The sequence below is a fragment of the Myxine glutinosa genome, chromosome 5, assembly GCF_964187855.1.
Source record: "Myxine glutinosa chromosome 5, kmMyxGlut1.1, whole genome shotgun sequence".
NCBI classification, from domain to species: Eukaryota; Metazoa; Chordata; class Myxini; order Myxiniformes; family Myxinidae; genus Myxine; species Myxine glutinosa.
Window position 1 is genome coordinate 190,314,028 of NC_136265.1, and position 18,154 is coordinate 190,332,181.

The 18,154-nt window shown below is 50.1% G+C and overlaps 2 protein-coding genes across 2 annotated transcripts in view; both read right to left on the bottom strand.

Annotated features, from left to right (window-relative positions):
* LOC137426592 (uncharacterized) overlaps window positions 1-9,780 on the bottom strand; it is a 39,276-nt gene extending 29,496 nt beyond the window's left edge. Inside the window, exon 1 of the mRNA XM_078779278.1 lies at window positions 9,754-9,780. The gene's annotated coding sequence lies outside the window, so the exon portion shown is untranslated. The remainder of the gene's footprint in view (window positions 1-9,753) is intronic.
* LOC137428308 (uncharacterized) overlaps window positions 1-17,614 on the bottom strand; it is a 55,057-nt gene extending 37,443 nt beyond the window's left edge. The window contains exon 1 of the mRNA XM_078777445.1: window positions 17,387-17,614. Coding sequence (XP_078633571.1) covers window positions 17,387-17,614 — 228 coding nt within the window. The remainder of the gene's footprint in view (window positions 1-17,386) is intronic.
* Between the last annotated feature and the right edge of the window lie 540 nt (window positions 17,615-18,154).

Sequence of the window (18,154 nt, forward strand, 5' to 3'; positions counted from 1 at the left end):
CTGGTAGGGTAGTTGTGGATGGGGCCCGAGGATCCGGAGGACGGACCCGGGTAGCCCAGTGCCAGAGGGCACCGAGGGGTGACAGAGCCAGGAGGGGCCTTCCCCAATTAGATAGGTTAGGGTGAGGAGCTAGGTAAGCTCGGGTGGCAACTACAGTGGTGGAGGTGTGCAGGTGGGTAGACCTGCTGGGAGAGCTACACGACCCAGCCCCGAAATTGTGCAAGGGCACCGGGAGATGAATCGGGGGAGTGAGACCCCAAATTGAGAAGCACCACAGTTTGGGCAATGGGAATTGGTTTTTAGAACCCATAGTGTAAGTTGGCCAATGGATTGGCAGGGAGAGACCCCGGGTAGTGTAAAGTGTGTTAAAGTCATTTAGAAAGTAGTTAGGATGAAGTCTCCTCGCACCATCTGCATCCACTCACCTGAGATGACGTACCTCCACACCATGCCATGTTTTGATTATTTTTTATGTGCAAATGTTTTGGATTGTGAGACGCATCATGACGTGGGTGTGACATTGTGCTTGATGTTCCATCTCTTCCTCCTTATGAGGGTTGATGATGAATTGGGTGATAGCAAATTTTGGCTAGAGGGATTGTGGTGACGAATTTGGTATTGAAGAAATATGGGGAAGACGTGACAGTAGCGACGAATTTGTAAATGTGTAGGTTTTGTACATATGGGGTAAGGGCAAGGGTAGTGTAGGTGACAGGGGGGTGACGTACGGTAGGGACGAGCTTTCTGACTTCGCCCTCCGTACGCATTTCACCTTGCATTGCCTTATTGATGTGTACCCTTGTGACGTTACCCCTCGCTCATCTGTCTTGTCCCCCTTTTGTCTCCCACATGACCTGTGCGCCATTGGGCGCCGAGGGGAGCGTGCGTGAGCCCGCCATTGTGCGCCCGGAACTCCCAGAACCAGCTGTCTGCATCGATGCACCACATTATGGACCACATGTCTGTGGCCGAGCACCACTGATGGACCCCATGGGTTGGGGCATGGCCCCTCTGCTGGAACCGGCCATGAGGGCCCGAAATCTTGCTGGCGGACCTTGGCCACAGGGCACCGATGCCCCACAGGTGAACCACACGTAGTCGGCCCTGTGGGCCATAAATAAAGAAATAAAAAACGGACACGTAAGGTGCATTTCATTGCAAATAGGCCGCCAGCAAAGGAAAAAGACAACAACTGGAAGAAATAATAATAGCCAGCAGAGGGAGCCGAAGAGCAAGAGACCACCTGCAGGGTTAGGGGTTGTTGTTTTTATATTCATGAACACTGATGAACTGTGGTGACTGCACCGATTGGTGCTTGAGGGTGTTTTGGTGCGTTTTGGGTGCTTTCATGGTGCATTGATGCAGAGCAGACTGTCTCCCCCCCAGAAAGAACAATTACAGGTCCTGGGTTAGTTTTGTAAATAAAAGTAGCGTCAATTGTAAATAATGTCAATTGTCTGCCATGATCTTTCTTGGGAAAACCACATTTCCAAGCTGGCCTCCAAAGCCAGTCGCCGACTGGGCATCCTCCGTCGTGCGAAGTCCTTCCTCGGCACACCTGAGCTCCTCACCACATACAAGGCTTTCATCCGCAGCTCAATGGAATACTGTTCTCCCCTATGGGCCGGTGCTCCTGCCTCACACCTAGCTCGGCTTCACGCTGTTGAAACCAAAGCTTTCAGAATTATTGGAATCTCCCGCGATGAAGCTATCTCTGAGGGCCTTTCACTCACTCACCGCAGGCAGGTAGGTGGTCTTTCTGTCTTCTACCGACTCCTCTCCGGCCTTGCACCCCCAGCTCTCTCTGTGCTCTGTCCCCCAAATATTCCTACAGGTCGCACAAGATCTGCCAGCAACCCTCTGATGGTTAAACTGCCGAAATCTCGGCTCTCTGCTCACCTTCACTCTTTCATTCCTCTTTTCTCCCGCCTCTGGAACAAACTCCCTCACTCCCTTCAATCCCACTCCTCCCTCCAGGTCTTTAAAACAGCTGTTCACCACCATCTCTTATCTTCCCCCATCCAAAACCTTGATCTTTTCTACCCCCGCTAATTCACCCCAGATCCACCTTGTTTGAAATTCCAACTTCTTTCCTGGAAGTCCTGGCAGTGTCCATATGTTTTATACCTCTCCCACCGCCCCCTTCCCATGCCCCCCCCCCCCCCAAAGCCCTCGCCCTCTCTCAGATCTCTCGATGTCTCCATGTCTCTCGGTCCCTGCTCTCAAATGTTGTGTTTGTGTCCTTCCCCCTCTCTCCCCATCTTGTCTACCGCTCCCGATGTTATATGTTTTATGTGTCGGTTTGTCTTTCTGTGTGATTAATGTTCGCTCTTTCACGAGCCTCGATCTTGTATACAAAAAAAAAAAAAAAAAAAAAAAAAAAAAATGCTCCCCACCGTCAGTGTATAGTTTGAAGACCATTCCGCAATTCGGTTAGCTGTGGGCATGAGTCTGTTAGGCAGGGTGCAATGGAGCAGCGGGACATATTTATTTATGTTTTAAAACTGTCGCACTCAGGGTCAGGTTAAAAGTAGAGGGAACTACACCTACGTGTCACACTAAATAAAAGTTGTAGGCCCGGTACGTGCCTAAGAGGAGGAGGGTGCAGTGTTGCGGATATGAGGCTTGCATTTTTTTGATTGTGTTGTATTGTATTGGAAATGGTGATGAACATTGTTTGGATATGGCCCCTCCTGCCTCCGGAGTTGTGTAAAGATAAAAAGGGCATCTCCGTAGTTAATTCCATAAACACCACATTGCAGGACACGATAAAACCCTTGTTCAGTAGCTTATATCTTATTATGTGTTTTAGAGTAAGGCCTTGTCTTCCATTAGAATGACACTCCATTGCACCGAATCAATTAAGAATAGCTCCCCTTCAATAATTCCATTTCCCAGCCAAACTCTCCATCTGTGGGTAAAGCAGTTCACAAGCGTGGGGTGCACGCCCTCTCAATTAGCTGCTGTAGTGAATATGTGCTCCGTGCTCTGTTTGAACAGGAGGGACGGGGTCGCCAGGGAGAGGCAAGCCCAGGGCGCGCCACGAAGGGCGGGGCTGTGCAGCCCCATGCCCAAATAAGGAAACAAGCCCGTGGCTCGCCACGAGGGGCGTGCCGTTGGCACGATGCCCAAATAAGGAGACAAGCCCGTGGGATTACCATACAAGGTCACGAAACAGAGCACGGGGGAGAGGGCGTGTCAGTCCCGCGCTGGAGAGAAGTGAGAGGGAGGGAATACGAGCTGAGCTGCGTGGAGAGGTACACGACAAAGAAAGGGTCCAAGAGAAAGCAGAGGAACGTTTACGAACGAGTTGCAAAGAGATACGGCAGATGAGTCCAGCCCCGTTTCAACCAGCCGCGTGAAGCCCTGACGAGGCAGCGAGTGACCCTGCCGGCGTGCGCTGTAAAGCCGAATACCAGGAGCTGCCGGCGTGCGCTGTAAAGCGGATTACAAGGAGCTGCCGGCTCCCTGCTTCCCGCCCGGAGTGGACCTGCTCGCTGTGCCCTGTGATCCCACCTGCTCATCCTTTCCATCCATTCCTGCCTGCAAGTTCCCCATTTGCGTACGTGAGTTTGTTTTGTTCGTGCTGTCCTGGGTAGTAACTAAGTCTGTATAAGCTAGTAATTTTCACTGTGTCACCTGCGTTTTCATGTCCGCTGTAAATACCCGTGACTGCTCTTTTTGCTTATGTGTGTAAATAATAATAAACCCCGTTACTCTTCTGTACGTCTTCTTCTTCCTCTTTGCATTCGTCGTCTTAGTCTTTTCCCGATTGAATAGCGGTGGCGCGATACGGCCAACGTTTGGGTGAATCGGGTTTAGTCGGGGAACAACTGTTCGGTCGCGGAGCCTCCGCTCGGCAAACATACCATCCTTAACCGCGTACCGTAACAATACGTTCGTTGAGAAGTTTCCTGGTCTCCGTAGCAACAAATTTCACAGCCTCCCGAGTAAAACGCCTCGACTTTACAGCGATCTGTTTACAATCTGCATTTACATTGGCAAAGAGCGACGGCGGATCGACGACTACCTCTGCCAGTCTACAGACTGAGAAGGTAGGGTTAGTACTGCCAAAAAGCATAATCAAATCAGCATGCTATTGCAAAAAATCATGACCCAAGAGTAGCTCAGCACATAAGTCTCTCAGTACCATCAGTTTCATGTTCTTGTACTTAGTCTCATTAGTTCCTAGTTCCACAACACAGTATCCCCTTATTTCTTGAAGTAATGATGATGACACCATATACACTCGTTTCCCCATGGGGAGGATCGGCCAGGCATGGCGCTTCACCAATGCAGCACTCACTTGTCTGTCCGAACTCCCCCATATCGATCAGAGCATCAGCGACCTCACCAATAACCGTAATCTTGACCACCGCTTTAGCTAGACTGTAGGGCGAACTAGACTGTAGCGGGAGCTTAGTGGCTTCCAACTGCATACCAGCAGAAGTCGGTCCGACAGTTTTGACAGCTCGGCACACCTTGGCATAATGTCCTTTCTTTCCACAGTTATTACATATTCCATTGTGAGCCGGACATTGGATACGGCAATGTCTCCGATATCCACAGAAGTAACATTTGGTAGTAGTAGCTGATGTGGTCATCATTAACTTGGGAGTTGACACCTCTGCCGACGATGGCTCATAATCGACCAGTCCGTCAGATTCCTGGAGTGGGAGTCGTGTTGCAGACACGTTGATCAGGGTATCCTGGGATTGAGCGAGTGTCTGCATCTCCCCTTGTCGTCCCTCCGATGTCAAAGCATTCACAGGTAGATACGATCGCCCGTAAGAGTCCGAACGCATCTGAGCAAGTTGCAAGGTATGTGCCTTTTCATAAGCATCATGAAGGGTCACCAAGTCATTTTCCAATAAACGTTGTCATATATGAGGTGATTGCAGACCAGTTATAAAAGCATCACGCATGAAATCATTTGAAGTTCCTGCAACGTACCAATTTGAAAATTGCAATCTCTACTCAAATGCCTCAATGCTTGCACAAATTGCTCCAGAGTCTCACCCGGTTCTTGACAGCAGGTAGCTAGTAGATGTCGAGCATAGATCATTCCACGAGGCTTTACGTACAAAGTCTCGAGAGCCTCGCAAGCGTCAGTGTAGGTTGCGCAGTAGGCGAAATACCGATAGACGGATGTAGACACATGACGGATAAGCACATCAAGCTTATCCGCATCAGTAACTTCATCGGACTCATAAGCCTGAAGATATCATCTGAAGACACGAATCCAGCGAGCCCACTCCTCGCCGGCATTAGCAGTGTTCGGGTGCACGTCAAACTTCTTCAATTTCAGCATCTTGTCCATGGTGACCAGAATTCAAGTTTAATAAACGCTTCTTCAGTTATCATCGCCGGAGTTCCAGTGGACACTCGTTACCGACATGATTGTCCGCTCTCGGACCAGTCTTGTTACGTCGATCTATGCGTCAAAGCAAATACGAGCATCTCGTGGATGAAGTGAATCTTCTCAAAGATAATGAGGAGTATGCACAAGTGCGCTTGGCCGATGGTCACGAGAGCACAGTGTGAGTTCGTCATCTCGCACCGTGAGGGGAGGTTGTGGATAGGATTTGGAAACCGAAGTTGCAGGTAAAGTCACCCAAAGGTTTTCCCGAGAAGATTGCTGTGCCTTTCAATAGTTTACCAGAGATAGTGCCCGTGTCGCCCATTTCTCTGAGGAATCTCACGACAATCGAGGAGATGCCTCAGGAAGAGGAAGAACAAATTCCTGAGCAGGGGATTTACCGAACGTGTAGTGGTCGATCGTGCCGACCTCCAAATCGTTTGAATAGGTGATCTGCCATTGATTTGTTGATAATCTGCTTTGTAGTTGTAGTGATTGTGAAGAAAAAGTGGAACTGTTGGCGTTGCCGCTAGGGTCTCGAGGCTATTTAAGATCCAGTCATGCAAACGGTCGTGCGAGACATGGCCTGCTATGAGCCAAAGTCAGACAATGATTCATGTTGGTAAGAGAGAGAGAGAGTTCTTTGCTAGATGGATTGATTGTATAACCTCGCTTAATATTTGTAACCTATCTATATTATATATTATATTGGCGAAGGTGATTCTGTCCGTCTGTCCGGGGGTGTGGCTTAGTCCATTTGCAGAATAGCTCCACCCATTCTTGGAGAGGCTTCATGTTAACAAATATCCACCATTTTATTACCTCGAATGGCTTTGAGGCCTGTTTAGTTAGGCCCATGCTGTCTTTCTCTCTCACACAGGTTTATTTCAATTCTAATTCGATATATCATTTCATTTTTAACAGTCGCCAACATAGTGTTGGACTCGGTTGAAAAAAAATGGGAAGAGAATCCCAAGAAACTTTCCGTTTATAGAACGAAATGATTTCTCAAAGGCCTATAAACTAAAGCCCATTCATTGAGTCACCCTCACGATTTTATCTCAAATTCACTATCTGATTTAATTTTTATCGATGGTTTTAGACTCGGTGTCAGAAATAATTGAGAGCATTCACACACACACGGGAAATTGCCGAGATATATTTATAAAAATCGCGCCACGATGATACACGAAAATACACCGCCTAAAATAACAGTTGGGGAAAATGTCGACATATATTAAAAATTCGCTTTTTCTTTTCCGTTAACATTTATTACTTTTACGTTTTATGACAGTCGGCACAAAAACGACATCTATATCTTCGTTCTTTCTTATTTCATTCAACATTATTATCCGGAAGTAAAATATGTTTCAGGAAATTACCGAGAGATATTTCTTCGTTTTTTTTTTATTAGTTATGTGCGCATACACTTTAAATAGGTTTATTTGAAATCTTTAATTTTCACAATGTAATTTACTTGCCATTTGTCATTTGATAATTACGAGACACTTCCTCTTGAGGATCGTGACAATTCATGCGTTGCGTGGAAACTTCCATTTCCAAAATGAATGTGACTGTCGATGAAGAACGCAGACTTGACCAGGATGTAGCAAGAAAACGAATGAGGCGGGCGAACGAGTCCGTCGACGAACGTCAATCCAGACTTGAACAGGATGTAGCAAGAACCGCACAGAGACCGCACGAGACGGGAGAACTGCACAGAATGCTGCTGCAACAACGATGAGGAGGGTTGGAGAGGAGCGAGGGGTTGGAGAGTGAGGAGCGAGGAGTTGGAGAGCGAGGAGCGAGGAGTTGGAGAGCGAGGAGCGAGGAGTTGGAGAGCGAGGAGCGAGGGGTTGGAGAGCGAGGAGCGAGGGGTTGGAGAGAGAGGGGTTGGAGAGCGAGGAGCGAGGGGTTGGAGAGCGAGGCGATAGGGGTTGGAGAGCGAGGAGCTAGGTGTTGGAGAGTGAGGAGCAAGGAGTTGGAGAGTGAGGGCTGATTGGAGCGGAGAGTGAGGGCCGATTGGAGCGGATCGATGAGGGGCGATTGGAGCGGAGAGTGAGGGCTGATTGGAGTGGAGAGGAGTGTGAGGAGGTATTGGAGAGGAGTGTGAGGAGGTATTGGAGAGGAGTGTGAGGAGGTATTGGAGAGGAGTGTGGGGAGGTATTGGAGAGGAGTGTGGGGAGGTATTGGAGAGGAGTGTGAGGAGGTATTGGAGAGGAGTGTGAGGAGGTATTGGAGAGGAGTGTGAGGAGGTATTGGAGAGGAGTGTGGGGAGGTATTGGAGAGGAGTGTGAGGAGGTATTGGAGAGGAGTGTGAGGAGGTATTGGAGAGGAGTGTGAGGAGGTATTGGAGAGGAGTGTGAGGAGGTGTTGGAGAGGAGTGTGAGGAGGTGTTGGAGAGGAGTGTGAGGAGGTGTTGGAGAGGAGTGTGAGGAGGTGTTGGAGAGGAGCGAGGGGTTGGAGAGGAGCGAGGGGTTGGAGAGTGAGGAGTGATTGGAGAGGCGAGTGAGGAGCGATTGGAGAAGAGAGTGAGGCGCGATTGGAGAGGCGAGTGAGGCGCGATTGGAGGGGAGTATGAGGAATTGAAGACGAGTGTGAGGGATTTGAGATGAGTGTGAGGGAATGGAGAGGAGTGTGAGGGACTGGAGAGGAGTGTGGGGGATTGGAGAGGAGTGTGAGGGATTGGAGAGGAGTGTGAGGGATTGGAGAGGAGTGTGAGGGATTGTAGAGGAGTGAGGGATTGGAGAGGAGTGTGAGGGATTGGAGAGGAGTGTGAGGGATTGGAGAGGAGTGTGAGGGATTGGAGAGGAGTGTGAATGATTGGAGAGAAGTGTGAGGGATTGGAGAGGAGTGTGAGGGATTGGAGAGGAGTGTGAGGGATTGGAGAGGAGTGTGAGGGATTGGAGAGGAGGATGTTGGAGTGGAGCGAGGGGTTGGAGAGTGAGGAGCGATTGGAGAGGCGAGTGAGGAGCGATTGGAGAGGAGAGTGAGGAGCGATTGGAGAGAAGAGTGAGGCGTGATTGGAGGGGAGTATGAGGAATTGAAGAGGAGTGTGAGGGATTTGAGAGGAGTGTGAGGGATTTGAGAGGAGTGTGAGGGATTGGAGAGGAGTGTGAGGGATTGGAGAGGAGTGTGAGGGGTTGGAGAGGAGTGTGAGGGGTTGTAGAGGAATTTGAGGGGTTGGAGAGGAGTGTGAGGGGTTGGCGAGGAGTGTGAGGGGTTGGCAAGGAGTGTGAGGGGTTGGCGAGGAGTGTGAGGGGTTGTCGAGGAGTGTGAGGGATTTGAGAGGAGTGTGAGGGATTGGAGAGGAGTGTGAGGGATTGGAGAGGAGTGTGAGGGATTGGAGAGGAGTGTGAGGGATTGGAGAGGAGTGTGAGGGATTGGAGAGGGGTGTGAGGGATTGGAGAGGAGTGTGAGGGGTTGGAGAGGAGTGTGAGGGGTTGTAGAGGAGTGTGAGGGGTTGGAGAGGAGTGTGAGGGGTTGGCGAGGAGTGTGAGGGGTTGGCGAGGAGTGTGAGGGGTTGGAGAGGAGTGTGAGGGGTTGGAGAGGAGTGTGAGGGGTTGGAGAGGAGTGTGAGGGGTTGGAGAGTGTGAGGAGGTATTGGAGAGGAGTGTGAGGAGGTATTGGAGAGGAGTGTGAGGAGGTATTGGAGAGGAGTGTGAGGAGGTATTGGAGAGGAGTGTGAGGAGGTATTGGAGAGGAGTGTGAGGAGGCATTGGAGAGGAGTGTGAGGAAGAGTGGCATTGGAGAGGCGTGAGGATGGAGAGGAGTGAGGGGTCACATATGATGTGAAATAAATAAATTGTGTTCATTACACCATTTTAACCATTTTGTAAAATTTAATGTGCAGCATGTAAATCAAGATGTCCAAACGTCACACACGTACATACCCGTGGGATTCCCACGGGTGACCCCATTAGTCCATATTATATTCTCCGTCGGTGATCCGGGCGTCTGTCCGGGGGTGAGGCTTCCTCCGTTGACAGAGTAGCTCCACCAATTCTGGGAGAGGCTTCAAAAACAAATATCCGCCATTTTATTAACTCGCATAGCTTTGAGGCCTGTTTAGTTAGGCCCGTGGGTGTCTTATTTCAACTCTAATTCGATATATAATTTCATTTTTCACAGTCGCTAACATGGTTTTAGACTCAGTTGAAAAAACCGGGAATAAAATCCGATGAATGTTTCCGTTTATAGAACCAAATGCATTTTCAAAGGCCGATAACATAAGCCTGTAATCTCGATTGTAATTCACGAATCACGATCTGATTTCATTTTAATCGATGGTTTTAATCTCGGTTTCAGCAATAATTGAGAAAATTCACGCACATAATTGCTGAGATATATTAATTACAACAATTTCAACATTTTTATTACAACAACCCACTCACCAGGCAATGTCTGTTTCGTTCGAAGCGATTATACACCGCCCAAAGAAGATTTTTTCTCGAGGAAATAAAATCGTGAAATCTTTAATATTTTTTTTTTGGTTTTCTCACGAATTTTCAAGGCTGAATCAATCGTGTACACATCTAGGATTAATAAAGAAACTCCATTTCACGTTTTTTCATCGTGTTTTTTTGTCAGGTTCTTGGTGCGAGTTGCTCTCGACGTCAGAATATGCTCCATATGCATTGTGTGCATCCGAGCTGTCTTTCGCTCAAGGTTCCATAATGTGGGGCATGTGGGTGGTCATTCCTGCTTCTTTATGTCAGCGCTGTCTCAATGAGTTGCATGAGGGTTATCTGTTACTGCCATTTTCAAAATGAATAAAAGAATGAGGGAACAGAACGAGACACCAATGAACGTCGTGATCCTCTCCCAATCCCCCATGTGTAGCCCACCCCACCCCCTGTGGATGATCCACCCCGCCCCCCATGGGTGATCCACACACCCCCCCTCCCCACCATGGGTGATCCACTCCCCCCCGTGGGTGTCCCACTCCCCAGTGCAGTGTGTGTGTGTGTGTGTGTGTGTGTGTGTGTGTGTGTGTGTGTGTGTGTGTGTGTATATGTGTGTGTATATATGTGTATGTGTGAAGGAGCTGTGCTCCTACACAAGTCGAAAGGATTGACGCGACAAAAGACGGGAATTCGTCCGAGTTTCTTTATTGAGCAAAACAAAAACTCGGGTACTCCCAAAAGCCCGTTTATCGGGCAGCAATATATATATGCACTCAAACACGTCATGCCGGAGCGTTTGCCCGGGAAAGGCGAGTCTGGGCATGGCCCGCCCGGGAAAGGCGAGACTGGACGTGCCCGGGCGGCCTGGGCGAGCCCGGGAAAGGCGAGTCTGGACATGCCCGGGAAAGGCGAGTCTGGGCATGCCCAGGCGGCCTGGGCGAGCCCGGTACAGTGATCGCTCCATGGATGCGTCTTTGGCAGGTGTAAGGCGATTGTGTACGCTCAGTGGCAACCGCAACACGCGCCCCCCCAGAATCGACTTGCACCGGCAGGGTCAATTTAAGGGGGGTCCTGATGACCCGGCCAAAGCGACCCCTGGAGGGTCGTGGGGGGGGGGGGGTCCGGTGTGGTGGTGGGTGGTCGAGCGGGGGGAACCGCGGACGGGGGGCAGCCTCGCCGCGGAGGGAAGGGCCAACCGTGGTGGTTGGTCGACGTCCACGTGCGCCGGGTTGAGGCGGTCCACCGAAATCTGGTCTGACCTGCCGCCGACGTCGACGACGAAAGACTTGTTGTCCCGTCGCAGGACCCGGAAGGGCCCGTCGTACGGCGGACGGAGTGGCCCCCGGTGTGCGTCATGACGCACAAAAACGTACTCCACTATGCGAAGCGCTGGGGGGGCGTAGGACTGGGGGCCACCGTGGCGGGACGTTGGCACGGGGGCAAACCGTCGGGCGGCCTCCTGGAGGTCCGAGCGCTGGCGAGCGGTGGACCAGGGACTGGTAGAGTCGGGCACGAACTCGCCCGGGACGCGTAGCGGCTGGCCGTAGACGAGATTGGCTGAGGACGCCTGGAGGTCCTCCTTGGGGGCGGTGCGGAGGCCCAAAAGGACCCACGGCAGCCGGTCGGCCCAACCGCCGTCCTGAAGGCCGGCCATGAGCGCGGCCTTCATGGAGCGGTGAAAATGCTCGCACAACCCATTGGCTTGGGGGTGGTAGGCCGTGGTACGGTGGAGCTTGACCCCCAGGTTGCGGGTGACCGTGCCCCACAGCTCGGAGGTGAACTGCGGACCGCGGTCCGAAGAGATGTCCGCCGGTGCGCCGAAACGGGCGACCCAGGTGGCGATGAAAGCCTGCGCCACGTCGGCGGTAGTGGTGGAAACGAGGGGAACGGCCTCCGGCCACCTGGTGGTCCTGTCCACCATGGTGAGCAGGTGTGTGAAACCTCGTGATGGGGGAAGGGGGCCCACCAGGTCCACGTTGACGTGGTCGAAATGCCGTTCGGGCACGGTGAAAGGTGCCAGCAGGGCCTGGATGTGGCAGTGGACCTTGGCCCGCTGGCAGGCCGTGCAGGCATTGGCCCAATCGCGGACGTCCCGTCGAAGTCCGTGCCAGACGAAACGCGCCGACACCACCTTCTGGGAAGCTTTCCGGCCCGGGTGGGAAAGGCCGTGGAGGGAGGCGAAAACGTGGCGCTGCCAGGTAACGGGCACGACGGGGCGAGGCTGGCCTTGGGAGACGTCGCAGGGCAGGACAGTGTCCGCGAAGGGGACGTCGGCCAGGCGGAGGCCTGTGTCCGCCACCCGAAGGGCTTGCACCGTGGTGTCGGTGGTCTGGTCGGCCGCCATGAGCGCGAAGTCCACGCCGAGGTGGACCGCGTTCGCGCTGGCCCGAGAAAGACAGTCGGCCACGGCGTTGTCTTTTCCGGCGACGTGCCGGATGTCCGTGGCAAACTCCGACACGGCGGAGAGGTGGCGCTGCTGGCGGGCCGACCACGGCTCCGTGACTTTGGCCATAGCGTAAACCAACGGCTTGTGGTCGACGAAAGCCATGAACGGGCGGCCCTCCAGGAGGTGGCGGAAATGGCGAACGGCCAGGTATAGACCGAGGAGCTCGCGGTCAAATGTGCTATATTTTAGCTCGTTCGGCCGGAGTTGCCAGCTAAAAAAAGCGAGCGGCTGCCAAACCCCGTTCACCCATTGTTCATGTACGGCGCCCACCACGTAGTCGGAGGCGTCCGTAGTGAGGGCGATGGGAGCATCGAGCACCGGGTGAGCAAGCAGCGTTGCGTCGGCGAGGGCCAGCTTTGCGCCTGTGAATGCCACGTCCATGGCTGCGGACCAGACGACGTCATGCTTGGCCGGCTTGCCCCGGAGGGCTTCGTAAAGAGGCCGCATGAGCTGAGCAGCGCGGGGCACGAAACGGTGGTAGAAATTCACCCTGCCGAGGAACTCCTGCAGGGCCTTGATGGAGCGGGGACGCGGGAACTCGGTGATGGCCTCGACCTTGGTTGGCAGCGGCACGGCCCCGTTACTGGTGATGTGGTGGCCCAAAACGTCAACGGCCGTCGTGCCGAAGTGGCATTTGGCCGGGTTGACGATTAAGCCATGCTCGCTGAGGCGCCCGAACAGTGTTCGGAGGTGGAGGAGGTGCTCGGCCCGGGACGTGCTGCCGACGAGGATGTCGTCCAGGTAGACGAAGAGGAATGGCAGGTCGCGCAGCACGCCATCCATCAAGCGCTGGAACGCCTGGGCCGCGTTCTTGAGGCCAAACGGCATCCTCAGGAATTCGAACAGGCCGAACGGCATGATGACGGCCGTTTTTGGGACGTCGGCCGGCCTGACAGGTACCTGGTGGTATCCCCGTATTAAGTCAATTTTCGAGAAAATGACCCGCCCCGCCAAACGGGCGGAAAAGTCTTGGATGTGCGGGACCGGATACCTGTCGGGGGTGGTAACGTCGTTGAGGCGGCGGTAGTCGTAACTGAAGGCAGCTGATCAGAGATGATGATCTAGTGCCTACAACTGAATAATTTATGTTTTAGTTGCCTCTCAATTCATCTGACGCCCCTTTTCGTCGCCTTTCACGACAAGTAGGGATAGTAAAGGCCAATTTTAACCCGAGCCTCAATGGGGTCATTTCCTTCGTGCCTTTCCTCTAATTTTGCCATTTTAAATATATATATTTCCACGAAATGTGTTGCTTTTGTCCATAAAACATCATTTAATCCTTAATTTGATGCTTCTAAACGTTTTCTCATGTGAAAATTGTATAGAAAAGTGGGGTCACATCTTTCTATGATGCATAGTTCAAAAGTTATACATTTTTTGCCTATACGGGACGAAATCCAAGATGGCCGGCATAAAAAGCCCATGGGACAATATTTCGCAATGGGAACATCTTAAATATTTTATAGGACACCTTTATGCATTTAAAAAACAAGGTGGCGTTAATTATTCCAGAGGGTGCATGGGGGGCCTATCTGGCTACTCAACTACAACTACAACGGCTGACTCCACACACTGCCATTTTAATTTATATGCCATTCAGGCCAAACGTATCGTCAAAACCGTTATATATCACAATCTGCATGCTTTATCTTTACGTTTTTCATTCAGTTTGAAGCACAAACAACCCGCTGGTTAAAATGACATCAAATATTGAAAGCATTGGCATTACTGGTCTTCTGACACAGTACGTATAGGCCTTAACCTTCATGCCTCCTCACGTTCAGGCCGCGTCGGACAAATTAGCCCAGGTTTCTTAATACAGTAGTATCACTTTCATAATACTAATAATAATAACATTAATAATAATAATAACAAGCGTTACGCCTAGGTCCCCCGTCGGTGAAGTGATGTGAGTTGACAAAGTGGAAGACGCAAGGCGGCCATCTTGGATTTTGACGTGGCGACCCAATTTTCAATAGCGTTCTTCCTTATGCGTAGATACACCCACACAACAGATTAGAAGTTAGTAGTTCGTTTATATTTCAAGATTTTTCGCTCACAAGGTTCAGACATATATATGGTGGCGGCCATCTTAGATTTTGACGTGGCGACCCAATTTACAATAGTGTTCTTCCTTATGCCGAGATACACCCACACACCAGATTAGAAGTTGGTACTTCGCTTATTTTTCAAGATATTCCACTCACAAGGTTCAGACATACATGGCGGTGGCCATCTTGGATTTTGACGTGGCGACCCAATTTTCAATAGCGTTCTTCCTTATGCCAAGATACACCAACACACCAGATTAGAAGTTAGTACTTCGCTTGTTTTTCAAGATATTTCGCTCACAAGGTTCAGACATACATAGTGGTGGCCATCTTGGATTTTGACGTGGCGACCCAATTTTCAATAGCCTTCTTCCTTATGCCTAGATACACCCACACACCAGAATAGAAGTTGGTACTTCGCTTATTTTTCAAGATATTCCGCTCACAAGGTTCAGACATACATGGCGCTGGCCATCTTGGATTTTGACGTGGTGACCCAATTTTCAATGGCGTTCTTCCTTATGCCTAGTTGCACCCACACACCAAATTAGAATTCGGTCATTCGCTTACGCACGCACGTCCGCACGCACGCACGTCCGCACGCACGGACGGACGGACGCACGGACGGACGGACGCACACATGGATGGAGGGGGAAACCATAGTCCCCCTTTCGCTCCGCGGTGCGACGGGGGACAATAATAACGTTAATAATAATCATAATAACGTTAATAATAATCATAATATACGGTAGTAAACATAATCGTAACACTGCACTCCCTTTGTCGTGACTGCAAAGTTGATGGATTGAAGCGGTGTATGGTTGGTTCATTGTTGACTCGAAACATATAGAATAAACCAGTGTCTCAATGCAATCTCTTCCCTTCCATGGTGACAGAGAGCTTGGAGACTTGGAGTACTTCAAAATAATTTAATACTTACTTTCTTTGCTACCTGGCATCTCCACCCAGGTCATACTATTCTCTTCAACTAAAGTATCAAACAAACTCAGCTATGTCGCTGCTAGACTTTCGGTCTCGTTTCTTTTTAATCATGAATACAACAGGGTGGTTACCACTTCTTTTCATGCACACTTTGCATACTGTTACGGATTTGGCACTTCTGTGGTTGTGGTTTTCATCCACTTGAGACATTTCTGGTTCTAGGTATTATGGTTATTGTTGTTTGAGGGAAATGGTTATTGTGGTTAAAAGGTTAAAAGCGCTCATGGTAAAAAAGAGACAGGAAGCCGGATCGAGAACCGGAAGACGACGAGAGAGAAGAGGAAGAAGAAGGGCGTGAGGAAAAAAGTGAAAGAAGACGCGTGTCTTGAAGCTCCGTGGCGAGCGTGATCGAATGAAAGCCGCGAGTAACCTTTGAGTCTCCTTGAAAGGAATTTCCTGCGATAGGTGTTATCGCTGGAGGATTGAGAAGCCTGCGTAGTCAGGTATAGGCGCTGAGGTTCCGAAGAACCCTCGCCTGGGCGCTTCGGCTGAAGTAAGAGCCGTCAGCCATTTTGAACCACGCGCTTTGTTCCCCAAAAAAGGTGTTGCTACGCGTCAGCTTTTCTCACCATCCAGCCGTCTGCCGGGGATGTGTGTGCACGAAAGCGGTGTTTGAAGATTACCCTGCGGTTCGCTGATTGAACTGTGAATGTGCACGTCTGGTTCGCGCCTTTGGGATTTCCCTTTTCACTGCCAGTTTGCGGTTGGTTTGGACCACGTGACTGTCCACGCTTTGCCTACACCTCATTACTCGCCTCATCGCCTCATCACTACTCGCAGGAGGGGATTATCTTCGAGTTATAGAGACATTGAGGAGTGTTCTTTTTCATTCACTGGGAGCGCAGTGAGTTACGTTACTTTAGCTGATGGTACCATCTTAAGAAAAACTGAAACGCAAAAGAAACTTACCACCTTTGAAACCTTTAAATATCAACAATAACACTGCGTGTAGTAAATGTGTGAACTTATTTGTGGACAATAGTGTCCTCACTGCCAGACAAAACGGTCACGGATGGTCACTTGAACCTTCAATGGTCACTTCATAGCACAGCTGTTGAACAGCCGTTTTGACTGTCAGTGATTAGCCAAGGGGTACGGGATGATTTTAATGAGCTGCACATGATGTCTTGATATTGGCTTTAAAAAGGCCAGTGCAAAATGGGCATTTCAATCAACATGCCACGATTGTCAAGGGATCAACGGCAGCGTGCCCTGGGCATGCTGCAAGGCGGACTGAGCTACCGTACAAACCAACAATTGCTAATTGAAACATTGGCATTTTATTGATGACATGTCAAGTTTTTGACCAAGATACACCATCTCATCAGTTTGTTCTACAGTACAGAACAGCACAGGCTGCAATGTCAGTCCCCTTTCAATAGCGTGTGTGGCAGGTAGCTCAGTCCGCCTTGCAGCATGCCCAGGGCACGCTGCCGTTGATCGCTTGACAATCGTGGCATGTTGATTGAAATGCCCATTTTGCACTGGCCTTTTTAAAGCCAATATCAAGACATCACGTGCAGCTCATTAAAATCATCCCATACCCCTTGGCTAATCACTGACAGTCAAAACGGCTGTTCAACAGCTGTGCTATGAAGTGACCATTGAAGGTTCAAGTGACCATCCGTGACCATTTTGTCTGACGGTGAGGACACTATTGTCCACAAATAAGTTCACACATTTACTACACGCAGTGTTATTGTTGATATTTAAAGGTTTCAAAGGTGGTAAGTTTCTTTTGCGTTTCAGTATATATTGAGTGCACTTTGATTGCTCTGGGTTGTACCGTTATTCTTGTGTGTGATTTTTAATACAACATCTGTTCGTTTATAATCCTTGGTGTGGTTTCACTATTGTTACCGACACAGAATAACATATTTTTCTGCCGTGGCTCCTCTCGGGGTTCGGAGGTATACCGAGACCAGGAGGTCGGGGAGGAACACGTAACACATACATTGCTTCACATCAATGTTTATACTTTGAACAATTTGTACATAATATGCGTAATCCCTTGGGAATAATGGGATTCCATGATACTTTGTATGAGCTGTTTGGGAATAAGTTAACTCTTGATCAGAGCAATGGAGCTTAAACAGATTTTGACAAGAGAAGGGACAGGAACAGACTTCAGCTGGTTGGTGTGAAGAGGCAGCTGTGTTAGTTTGGTTAGTTTATCAAACACTCCACTAGGGAGAGACTGGAGCTTGTTGCTTTGCAGATACAGATATGTGAGTTGTGCAAGTTTATCAAACACTCCACTGGGTAAAGACTGGAGCTGGTTTTGGTCCAGACCCAGGATTGTTAGTTTGGTAACCTCAAAATTAAACAGCAAATTATATATGAAGTACATCTGGTAATGACATTAAATTATTTACCTTCAGTGATTATTTGCTTTTGGGGGATATTTGGGATTATTTGTTTTTGGGATTATTTGTCATGGGGACCGCAAAGCTAACCCCCGCTCTAGCAGGGAAAATGGTCGAAAAATGCATGTTGTTGTTGTTGTAGTGATTTGTTTTTATATTCGGGGATTATTTGGCTTTTGTAGTTGTTCTGATTTTGATAATAATAATGTTGTAGTAAAGCGCGGTGTTGCGCGCTGTTTGTAAACAAGGAGGAAGCGGACAACGCGGTAATTTGTAAGAGTCTTTATTCAAGAGCTCACTGTAACACTGAGCTGCTCAGGGCTGCGCGCCCCGTGTATATCGTGAGGCCACGCCTCTCACCCGGGCGTGGCCCACCCCCACTTGGTGTGCGGGGTGATGTCACCACGTCAGTGCTTTCGTGTCCGCCACACGCGCCCCCCCAGAATCCCCGCGCACCTGAAGGGTCAGTTTGCGGGGCAAACGGATGACCCGGCCGAAGCGCCCCCTGGCGACTGGTGGCGTCT